The 12320-nt window shown below is 39.3% G+C and overlaps 1 protein-coding gene across 1 annotated transcript in view; it reads left to right on the top strand.

The window, feature by feature from the left end:
* The first annotated feature begins 1887 nt into the window (after positions 1 to 1887).
* Positions 1888 to 12320, top strand: part of LOC112115977 (SH3-containing GRB2-like protein 3-interacting protein 1) — a 134189-nt gene continuing 123756 nt past the window's right edge. The window contains exons 1-2 of the mRNA XM_024213234.3: positions 1888 to 1905; positions 5877 to 5934. Of these exons, the coding sequence (XP_024069002.1) occupies positions 1888 to 1905; positions 5877 to 5934 (76 nt within the window). The remainder of the gene's footprint in view (positions 1906 to 5876; positions 5935 to 12320) is intronic.

Raw genomic sequence — 12320 nt, 5'->3', positions numbered from 1 at the left:
TTCATTTTATTAGACCAATATATTTGAATTTCAACAAATGGAGTAACAGCAACCAAACCACATTACTGATCTGAAATTTTGTTTTTGTTAGCTGAATATATTAATCACACATGATATAGTGGCATTCCATTTCACCCAGTTTGCTTAGTAATCTATTGAGCATATGCCCCTATTTCCTTTGTGATTACATGTTTAATTTTACTGATGTTCAATCACTGGCTGATTTTTGTTTAATGCTAGGAATAGGAAAGGCTGCCCTGGCTTGAGTATGCATTTTGTAGAATGGTTACAGTTTTTACATTTAAAGCCTCACAATATTAACAGGATGGCATTTCTTTTCATTTGAATGTGTTTCACAGATGCTAAGAACAGCTATTATAATAAATTCCCATTTTAAACTAATGTATTTAGGAAAAAAAGAAAGGGAGCAGGAACCAAATGCATCACAAAGTTTTTTTCTATTGATATAAGTTGGCACAACTCTACTGAACTCAACAGAACTGCACCAATTTGCAGCAGCAGTAAATTTTGCCTGTTATCTACAAACCTGGAATAATAGGGATCCTGGCCCAAACACGGGAATGCATTTAAGCATGTTGGCATGTTTTCCTGAATCGAAGCTCCTGTCTGTAAATTCTGGTCTAATTTACTGATGTAAACTGACTTGCTTCCAATGGTGTTACTCCAGATTTAAACTAATGTGAGATCAGAATCTGGAACCCTCTTTGACCGACATTTTACTTACTGAAGCACATATGGCCATTCAGTGAAGTTCCATCTGAGAAATACAAATACAGTGTTCTTGCTGTAGGCTCCAGGCATGCAGTTCATGTACCTTCACTGCTGGTGGAATGCACATATATTTTTTTTTGTACTGAAAGTGGCATGCACAATGATCTCTAAAATGCACAACGCACACACCATGTACATGCATGTGGAACTAAAAGGCTGAAATGAACACATAATCACTTATATGATCAAATTCTAGTTTTGCAAAACCACCACTATTTTGCTCATTAAACCTCATTTGTGGCTTCTTATTGTGACAGCTTTGTGTATTCCTCATTAAGGAACATTTTCAATGTTGATGTGCACATAATCCCTTTTGCTGCAGTGCAGGCTGTGGCTAGAAAGATTGTTTAACTTGAGTGATTAAGAAATTCTAGACCAATTCATTGATCCTTTTTAGTAGATGTTTAACTGCAGTATCGTCAAGGTATGGATTTCAGTGCAATTGCCGAAAACAATCTGTGTGATTGCTCTATGAATGTTCCCAGTGAAGAATGGCAGAAGATAACAAATTTTGTTTCCAAAAATTTAGGAAACTCAGAAGGGGTGCGGTGTCCTCTGGATTTGAATCCAGTTCAGGTTTCACTGGCTAATACTCTATATGGCAGCGGTTCTCAAACTTTTTTAGCAACCCGAGGACCCCCATTTTAATTTTAAAAAATTTCTGGACTCCCAAGGCCCCCACTCAGCCCTAGGCCCTGCCCCCACTCCACCCCTTCCCCCAAGGCCTCACCCCTGCCCCTTCTCTTCCTTGCCTCTTTCCTCTCCCTCCCTGCTCCTCCCCCCCTCCCTCCCAGCGCCTCCTGCACGCTGCTGTACAGCTGTTCCCCAGCCTGCAGGAGGCACTGGGAGGGAGGAGGAGTAGTTGATCAGCGGGCCAGCACCGCAGACATGATTCCAGCCCCTCCACCGAGCGCGCCCCATACCCGCTCCTCCCCCTCCTTCCCAGTGCCTCCGTCGTGCCACTGAACAGCTGTTCCCCAGCGTGCAGGAGGAATTGAGGGAGTGGGAGGAGTTGATGAGCGGGCCCCTGGAGTACCCTCGCAGACCCCCAGGGGTCAAACACTGCTCTATGGAAAGTAGCAGACACATATCAAAATGGGTCCTGTTACCAAAGTAAGTAATATTTGTATTTGCTTGTAGCCTATAAAAGGGCACAAATATCCAGATCCAGAAATCTTTGGGGGAAATACAGATGCAGACCCATGTCCCAACTTTCTGTCTGTCCCCAGGCCTGTAAAGGGCTAACGTATGAAATCTGAACTCCAGGGAGTTTAAATATGAATCCTTTGTAGTTCAGGCTGGGTTTTTTCCTTTCTTTCCTTTAGCTCCTCTGTATAAAATTCATGACACTAAGTCGTGTAATTTTCAAACACACCTTTTTTTGCAGTAGCTTGCCTGATCAGAACTCAAGTATCAGAGGGGTAGCCGTGTTAGTCTGGATCTGTAAAAAGCGACAAAGTCCTGTGGCATCTTATAGACTAACAGACGTATTGGAGCATACGCATTCGTGGGTGAATACTCACTTCGTCAGATGCATGTCAGATCAGAACTGTAACTCCTCATATGTTTTAGAAGCTCAGGTTCTTTCTGCCCTCACTGATTAATTTTGTACAGTTAGGGCATGTGTGTCAGGAGTGTGTACCTGGTACCAGAGAGAGAAATAAAGCCCCCTCCCCCTTTTTTAAGCATGTTCAGCCTTATCTTTTAAGGCTTGGGTTGATTTGATTATTTCATAAAGCTCCTGATATTCATACTGTTGTCAAATGCTAGAGCTTCTCACTAGAGTTGTGTGAAACCTCCCTGGATACAGTTCACTAACCCACAGTCCTGTGTGTTCATTTGGAGGTTTTAAGTTTAAGGCTGGTTGCAAAGCAAGGGGACATTCCGACACGCCTCCCATTTCCCAAATAGACCCTGGAGCCCCTCTATCATCTACTCAATGGCCTCCCCCTCTTCCCAACTACCTCTTGGGTTTGTTGAGCCTTCCCTGGGTTTTCTAGGGGCCTGAGCACTATCTAAATGCTCTCCTGCCTTTTCTTTTTTTTGGAGGGGTGAGGCTGCTAGACGAGGTCACTTGTCTCCCTATTCCCTTATCTCAAGGTCCTTCTTGGCAGGGGCTAGGAAACATCCTGACCTCCGTAGTGGGGAAGAGAGCTTTTCCTCTAAGCCGTAAAGAAGGGTATTGCTCCATAAGGCCTAGTGAACATTTAGGCCTCCCTTACACTCACTCAATAGAATTATAAGCCCCCAATTCCATGGTTGCTATGGTGCTACCAGGCCTTGTGGCTTAGTTAAGACCATTACAGTGGGAGAAGACAGCCAGCTTTCTTCTTCCACTGATCTTTGGGAGAACAAGACTTGAAGCCATGGCCTGACCGCAGAAGGCCCATGGGGTGAAGGATCAATGGCTTTCCCTGCTGGCTCCCTGAACATAAAAGATGTGGGAGAGCAGCCAGCTGGTACATCCCAAAGATTCAGGGCAGAGGGCACTGCACCAAATAGAGCAGAGGAAAGGGAAGAAAGCTACAGGGCATTCCCTCCTAGCGGTAAGAATAAATAGGGGTTGGAGGTCTTGAATGATGGGAGTGGGAGAAAAATGGGTTTTAGTGATATCTGTGACAGTCCCAACTCGGTCAATTTCCTTCACTCCCAAGATTGGCAAAACGTGCTGGACCTGGAATTTAGGGTTTAAGTTCTCTACAAAGGTGTCTCTCTCAACAATACACACAACTTGACAGAAATGCCCTTCAGATTGACCAGAGTCAAAACTAACTGATGGGAAGGAAAGAAGCAGCAGCAAACTAAATGTGACAAAATTTCTAAAAAGCTCTGACACTTTGGGATTTACATTCTTTTCTTAATAGAAGTATAGTCTGAGGTGGTGAGCGACTGGGAGACACTTTGAGGGTTGTTGGTTTTTTGCCTCTCTTTTAAACCTCAAATTAATAGGAACAATGTAGGAGGAGAAGGGAAAATGTGAACAAACATCTGCTATAAACCTCTAAATGTTTCAAAGATTGCTCTGTTTTTTTCATTTTGCAATTTATCCCAGATCCATTTTATGCTCAGTAACTGCCAGTTTCCATTATCCTCAGCAAAGTGGCTGTTCAGACTTCCGATAAAGCCTTTGGTGGCATGGTGTTTTTCCTGAAGAAAAAGCCATCTTGCAAAGGATAACATTTGAGAATTTTAAAAAAATAATCAGAGATTATTACTGTTTAGGCCCATGGCAGTCAGAAAAAATATTGCTATTAAGGGCAACTCTTTTTGTAGATGAGTTATTGAGAAAAATACTCTTAAAAGTCCTACACCGACATGCTGTAGGGAACTTAAAACATCAACTTGAGAATTAAGCTTCATCAAGCGTGGGATGTGTTGAAAATGTGTTTGAGCACAGTTTGAAATAGGCTGAATTAAGGAAGAGCAGCATCCTGTTCAGAAGGAATATGGAAGTCATTTAAACATCGTGTGATTGCATCAAGGCAGCATTTCACATCTTTTTCTCCCTCACCCATTTGCAGCTGTCAAGCAGGCAGATTTAGGATTTAGTATCCTGACCAGGAACCTTCAAAATTATGATCTGTAGAAGCAGGATGTGAACTCATTAAGCATGCACACTTCTGTGCTGTTCAATAAATAATATGCATGCAGTTAAAGCATGCTATTCATGTATAAATGTGGTGTTCAGTTTTGTGATTTCCCTAAAACAACTTTGAACATTACATCTAATATCACACAATTCCCGTACATTTTATGCTTTCTATACATACATAAATATTTAATTACTTTAACCATGTTCCATTCAGTGTGATGTTCTCATATTCAGTTTCTTCTGAGTGTCTTCACCCCATCCCCCTACCACCATACACCACTCTCTCCATTATAATAATTGAAAACCGGCTTGTTCATAAATAGTCTCACCTCCAGCTTTTGTATCACCTGAAAGTAAAAATAGATTGTGGCATCATGTGACCGTGCTAATAAAACATTGAAGCCTTTCCAGAAGCATTCAAAAAACATGCTGTGGCATGGTTGGCAGAATTGTGTATGGAATTGAAGAGTGGCCTCTGGATATTTTATTCTCTCTCTGAGCCTCTGATAGACTCTATAGATGAGTTGGTAGACACTCTCTTTAGTTCTGCTTTGATCATTACCAACGTGTAATAGTGGATGTGTAGGTGGCTTTAGAGATGTGGTAAGAAGGTTTATTTTCTCTATCTTCTTAGCTATTCTTAAATGCCTGAATTTAATATACCCATTGAAATAACAAGAGGTTTAATCCTGAAAGTTTTACTCCATGCAGAACTTTCAATGTATTAAAATGGGATGAAGTAGATGTGGGAAGAAAAATAGTGACCGTACACTGGAAAAATCTCTGGCAGTGGCAGAAGCCCCATCCCCTGCGTTCCTTAAATCTAAACTGGAAAAAGAAGATTCTGTGAGGATCTGCGATGGCAGGGGATGAAATGCACAATTGGGTGAAACTTTTGGCTGAAACTTGTTTTGCCAAAAATGCAAATTCAGGCTGAAACATTTGATGAATTCTTGTTGATTTCAGCAAATTTCCAGTTGAATAAATTCACAAAACAGGAGGAGAAGGAGGTGCCCCTCCTCTTATAGATAGGCCAGTGGTTAGAGCACTCAACTGGGATGTCCCTGTCCAAAGAGGGGATTTGAACCTGGATGGCTGGTATCCTAGCCATTGGGCTCTTGGGTATAAGGTTAGCTCTTCCTCCTTGGTTTTTGTATTTAGCCTTTCAATTTCTGCTTTTATTCACTGTTGTTAATAAAGGGTTAACGGCCAAAATGAAAAATTTCAGACCTCTCAGTTTGTGATAAAATTCAATTTCTGGTTGACCCAAAACAAACAAACAAACACACACTTCTCAGAACTGCCAGAGAACTAAAAAATCAGTTATTCACACAGCTCTGAAGAGGATAGGCAAGAAGATAACAGGTCTCTTCTGTCTCTAGCTTTTATAACTTGTCTCCCTTTTACGTTTTTAATCCATTAGTGTGACTGATTAATTAATTCCCTACGCATTAATTCTTAAACATTTATTGAAAAGTTTTTTTTTTTTCAGATTAAAATAATTCCTCTAACAATTGTTCTGAGTAGAGCCTTGTCATTTCGAAGGCAAGGTAAGGGCCAGCTGTATCTACATGATTTAGAATGTTCCCTTCATGTTCTCTCTCTGTCTCTAAATGTGTAGGATCTAAAACTCACTTCAGACTTCTACCAGAAAGTAACAAGGAAAAACTTTGTATAGTTTATTTGGCTGGCATATGGTGGTAAGATTTTAAGCACCGCTTCTTTTTTAGAAAGTCACAACAATTAAAAAGAGAGCACGGCAAATAATTCATACCACTTCATTCCAGTTTTGTTAAAAATTATGTGGGAAATTATTTCTGTGAGTTATTCATACTGCTTAGGTTGTTCACAGAAGTTTGTTGCAAATACTGAGTATTTGCACCTTTTTGATGAGACCCACAGGTCAAAATGGCATATTTCTGTTCTCTGCTTGGATGAGTCTATCTCTTATTTCTGGGGTGAATCTGACAATTGTTCTGCAACATTTGCTTAACATGTAGTTTTGGTGAATTTTCTTTACAGCAAATTAATATAAAGCAAACATACGGGGGCATGAATGCAATAAAAGAGAAATTATTTTTAAAAAAATTATGGATTTTTTTAGTTGTCGTTTTTCTCCCAACTTTGGCTAAAATCTTGTTACAGAACATGAAAAAGTGGCTTCTTTTGCATTAAATATACGGCATCACATTGTATAACTCTACAATAATACGATTATATAATGTAATACTTTGCCTTTATAACTTTCCTTTCATCGAAGTATCTCAAATCACTTTAAAAGTTGGTAAGTATTCCTACTCTACTGGTGGGGACATGGAAGCATACAGCGATTTATTAACTGTTCTGAGGTATTTAGTAGTAGAGTCTGGAAAAAAACCCTGGTCTTTTGGCTCCCAGTCTCCTGCACTATTAGTTAAGTTTAAAGCAACAGTGTTATTAGGGAATTGGTATTTGATGATGATGGAAGAGGGGCCACTCAAAAGGCTTCCAGGAGGAGGAGGAGGGACAGGCCAACACCACATTATCTTGCTGGATACACCATATAAAGAAAAGCAGAATTTTGAGTAGAACATTCCATTACGCTTTAATGTAAATAGTGTTCAGTCATCACAGAAATAATGAATTGCCCTGAAAGAAACACTAGTAGGCCACTAGTAAGCTAACAGCTAAACCCTTTTAGAATAACAATGTTAAGCCCAGATTTTAAGGCTATCTGGGCATCTGCGCTCAGTGTTGCAATGCTTAACTGATTTAAGAGCCTAAATCTCATTTTCAAAAGGGATTTAGGCTCCTAAATCAGGTAGGTGTTGCAATGCTGAGCACAGCAAAACCTAAATAGCTTAAAAAATCTGGGCCTTAGAGTCTTGATAACTCACTTCTTCCCTTTAGTCTATAACCACCCAAGTTTATTGATCATCAGGCTGTGCTTCAAGGTACATCTTGTCTTTCTTGCTCATACGGAGATGGTGTGGAATGCTTGGTGTTTTTCTTTGTTTGGGAGTCAAATGTTTCTGCTCATGTTGTTGCTGGGTTATTTGACTTGCTCATGGGGTAACTGACAGGTCTGTTTGTTTACATATATTTTCAAAAGCTTTTTTGTCAAGGGCAACCATAGCATCAAATGGACTCTCTTATTGTAGAAGACTAAAAGTCTAAATAGAAATGTGTGACCTCTGTTGCTACAAAAGGGTGAAGGGCACATGGATGTGGAGTCAATGCTTAATATGTCTATATATTTTTCACTTTATAATAAAACTAAAAAGTCCCAACCTCTGGGCACCCTTGACAATATACTGAAAAATATACAACATGCCCTTGAATAAACCAAACTGCCCCTGGCAGCAGCAAAAACTTCAATCTTACAGTGAGATCCCAGCCAGAGTTGACTTTCTCTAATGAAATGGTTTGTCACACATGCCTCATACAAAAAGTTCCTGATTAGAAACTGGGCAGAAGCAAGATGGTGAAGGGAGCCACGGAAGGGTTTGGATAGAGGGCACTTTAAAAAATCTGTTTTTATCATGCGTTATTTTTTCAATGTTGTAATGTTTTCATTCAGTCAGTTCTACTCTGTAATGTGTTTTTGGCTTTTCACCTTCACAGCCCAGCATAAATTGCCATTAATATGTACAAAACCTTTGATCCTTAGAAATAGTCCACAAAACCTGTTAACCCAAATACAGTTCAATTACAAATGCTCATCAGCATAATAGTACAGTGTTTGTTTTGTTTTAATGTAGTTTTATTTTAACAAAACCCACATTTCTTTATTGCAGTGAGACTACAAGGAGCATCATAGAAATTTCTCTTGCATCTAGCACAGAAATTGAGTTTACAGGCCGAGGATATAAAATAAAAGAGAGTCTGTTAGACATTGTAACTAGCCAAGGATCCCAAGTTTAACAGAAAGAAATAGTACATAAGAACGGCCTTACTGGGTCAGACCAAAGATCCATCTAGCCCAATATCCTGTCTTCCAACAGTAGCCAATGCCAGGTGCCCCAGAGGAAATGAACAGAACAGGTAATCATCAAGTGATCCATCCCCTGTCGCTCATTCCCAGCTTCTGGGAAACCGAGGTTAGGGACACCATCCCTGTCCATCCTGGCTAATAGCCATTGATGAACCTATCCTCCACGAACTTATCTAGTTCTTTTTTGAACCCTGTTATAGTCTTGAAAAATACTGAAGTATTTGTGTAGTATAAATACTAAGACTTCTAAAATAACCAGTTCTGCATTGATGATACACTGTGAAATTATCCAATCTATTTTTAATCAATAATTTTCAGGACTATTCATTGCTCGGTCTGCAGTACAGGTATGTAAAGGTGAATGGGTTTTTTTTTTTCTTTTTTTTTTTTACGCAGTCATATTCCCTTAAAGCTATGCCGTAACCAAAGAGTTACTTTTGCTTATGAGTACTGTGGAGAAGATTACAAGGACACTATTGTGTAACCCCAGAAGTAATGTTAAATCCATTGAAAAAGAAATGAAAGGTTTGCAGCATTCTTTTCAGGAGATATTGGTGTGCAGAGTATAATGTGCGTGGGTGTCTGTAGATAGATTGTGTGCAGCAAACGGCTCATCAGAAAACAGGCCAAATAAAAAATGTGTGTTGCAGCTCTTCAGCAATCTGCTGAGATGGCACACAACTCAGGTCCCAGAACTGCCTCCCAACAGAAATGTGACCTGTTAAAATCTCAGGTGAGTATTAGTGATTGTTTCCTGTTAGCCATGGGGACGGAGGGAATATCAGCTTTGTCCAGTTAGGATAGAGCAAAGTTATGCTGATGTTTTCTCACGTTGAAAGCTCCTTGTCTTCTCTTTAACATAAATCTGGAATCTTTTGGAACTTGATCCTTCCCTCTGAAACACGGATGTGCATTGTTGTGCATCTAAATCAGCTGCATCACAGCTGATACTCCAAACAATGCAGTGATAGCACCTGCCTGCTATCAGAGGTCAGGACTGAGAATTTGGACCTGACATTTTACAGATGATTAACTGGGGGTGGGGGGCAAAGAAGCAGGGTCTAGCTGTTAAATAAAGGATAGAGAGCCAGAACTCCTGGGTCCCATCCCTTCTGTTTTTTCTGTTTAGCTCTGGTGTATTGGCAAGTCACTTAGTATCGCCTTTGCCTCAGTTTCCCAAGCTATAAAGTGATTTCACAGAGATGTTGTGTCTTTAACATTTTGAGACCTTCACAGGAAAGGTGCTACATTGCTATTAGGTATTGTCTCAAGTGGTTAATTAGTCAACAGGGAAGAACAATAAAGTCAGTCTTGACCAGGAACTATTTAAAGGAGAAAGATCCTGTTCTATACTACTACTGTTCTGGGCACCTTTCTAAATAATAACACAAAACCTTTGAAAAAGGCATTTGATCTCTTTTATGCCAGCAATGAATTAAATTGACAAACTTTATCCAAGTCCAACTTATTTTCATAACGATTGGGTCACTTCTTTCTCTTGCAGAAAACAGGCAGGGGAAATCCCTTGGTTGCTGTGTGTACATACTGTAAGACTTTATATTTTAAAAAAAAAAATCTAATCTGCATTAAAAGCAGGTATTGAGCATTTGATATAATTACATTATTGAAGTCGATGAATAAAAGATGGGAAACAATTTTTATATTTAAATGTTCTTTATTGCATTAAAACATGAAATTAATTGCAGCACCTCTATTGTTCACATAGACTGCTGCTCTTCTTAATTTTCTGTTAAATCTTATAGTAAGGAGAAAAAAAAATCAGATAGTCATTGGTTCCCCATTCCAGCTTACATCTGCTTCCTCTATGGACCTTTAAAAACAGATGGTCTTCAGTCAAAATATAGCAAAGGACAAGTATAAATCTTAAATGTGTAATTCAAATGTTTTTGATTACATTAAGATCCAAGGCTTTCATAGATTTTAGTCAAGTGATTCTAATTCAGCTCCTCTGAAAACAAGAAGGCTACCCCCTAATGCCAGCCCTCACTTGCGACCCCGTGACCCCCAATTGAGAAACACTGATAAAGATGAGTTGACATACACCCTGGAAGACCTTTGCATACCCCCAGGTGTACATGTATCCCTGGTTGAGAACCACTAGTTTAGGGGGTAGGGAAGCATTTTAATCCTAGAAAGCAGAACAGATACTGACCAGGGTGGATAAAAACCAATGATTTAAAAATAAATCCACTTAAAACCACTAAAATTAAATACAAAAATATGTAGTACATGTTTGGCAAGTGTTTAAAGAAAGTCAAACCTCTGAATTGGTGGAAGTTACTGGCTAAGTACCTGGAACCAGAGTTTGTTGAAGTGTTAAATCAGCTTTTGACAGCAGTAACCTCTTCAGCAGGTGCAGAGAGGTTTATTCTACATTTTATTCTACAGTTCTCTGAAAACATCCACTCAATGTGCAGCAGCAATCAAAAAAGCTAACTGAATGTTGGGAATCATTAAGAAAGGGATAGATAATAAGACAGAAAATATCATATTGCCCCCCCCCCCCTCTCTCTCTCTCTCTCTCTTATTTTATCTCCATGGTACGCCCACATCTTGAATACTGTGTGCAGATGTGGTCACCCCATCTCAAAAAAGATATACTGGAATTGGAAAAGGTTCAGAAAAGGGCAACAAAAATGATTAGGGGTATGGAATGGCTACCATATGAGGAGAGATTAATAAGACTGGGACTTTTTAGCTTGGAAAAGAGATGACTAAGGGGGGTATATGATAGAGGTCTATAAAATCATGACTGGTGTGGAGTAAGTAAATAAGGAAGTGTTATTTACTCCTTCTCGTAACACAAGAACTAGGGGTCACCAAATGAAATTAATAGGCAGCAGGTTTAAAACAAACAAAAAAGGAAGTATTTTTTCACACAACGCACAGTCAACCTGTGGAACTCTTTTCCAGAGGATGTTGTGAAGGCCAAGACTATAAAAAGAACTAGATGAATTCATGGAAGATAGGTCCATCAATGGCTATTAGCCAGGATGAGCAGGGATGGTGTCCTGAGCCAGAAGCTGGGAGTGGGCAACAGGGAATGGATCACATGATGATTACCTGTTCATTCCCTCTGGGGCACCTGGCATTGGCCACTGTCGGAAGACAGGATACTGGGCTAGATGGACCTTTGGTCTGACCCAGTATGGCTGTTCTTATGTTCAGTTTACTTAACGATCTCAATTCAAAACTTGTTCATTCAAAGTTAAGAAACAAATTGGAAATTGAAAAAGCAGGAAACCTTGTTTTCCTCTCCAATCTATGAATTAAAAACTAGGTGTGAGAAGACGAGCTACTTGTTTCTGGTCACCATGTGCTTCAAGGTTTTAGAATGATCAGCTCAATTCACTAACTACAGATAACACTTCCTTTTGTTTAATGAATCAGTTAGTTTTGAGTGTGAAACGTGTGTTTATTTGTATATAGAGAATATATTTTAAAAGAGGGCACATTTAAGGTGTAATTTTAGCTACAAATTCAATTAAAATGCACAAAAACAGAATTGTTTTGTATTTCCATCTGAATGGAGCTTGACCCGAATCATCTAGTAAACAAGAAATGTGCCATTCACCTTTTCTAAAATAATAAATTTAAAAAATCAGAATCTGAATAAATGTAAGTTAAGCCATAAAATTGTTTAAGTAAATGTGTATAGTTTTAGTGAATCCTCCTGGATAGCAAAAAGAAGAACCAAATTTAGTGTAAAGACTACATTTTATTGCAAAGTAACATGTTTTAATGATTCCCAACTACTGAGAATCAACCTTTCTTTATTAATATAACTAAAGTACAAATGCAAAACATGATTAAAATTGATGATGTAAATCAGTCCACCCTGATACCAAGGTACTGTGGTCTGAACCTGCCAGCTGCGGAGTGTTGAATCACTATCTGCTAAAATTCAATCCGGGGATGGACCGAAAGTGGTGAGGTACCAGC

Source organism: Terrapene carolina, unplaced genomic scaffold, assembly GCF_002925995.2.
Source record: "Terrapene carolina triunguis isolate 2854851 unplaced genomic scaffold, T_m_triunguis-2.0 Scaffold211, whole genome shotgun sequence".
NCBI classification, from domain to species: Eukaryota; Metazoa; Chordata; order Testudines; family Emydidae; genus Terrapene; species Terrapene triunguis.
This window is presented reverse-complemented; position numbering and strand designations above follow the sequence as displayed.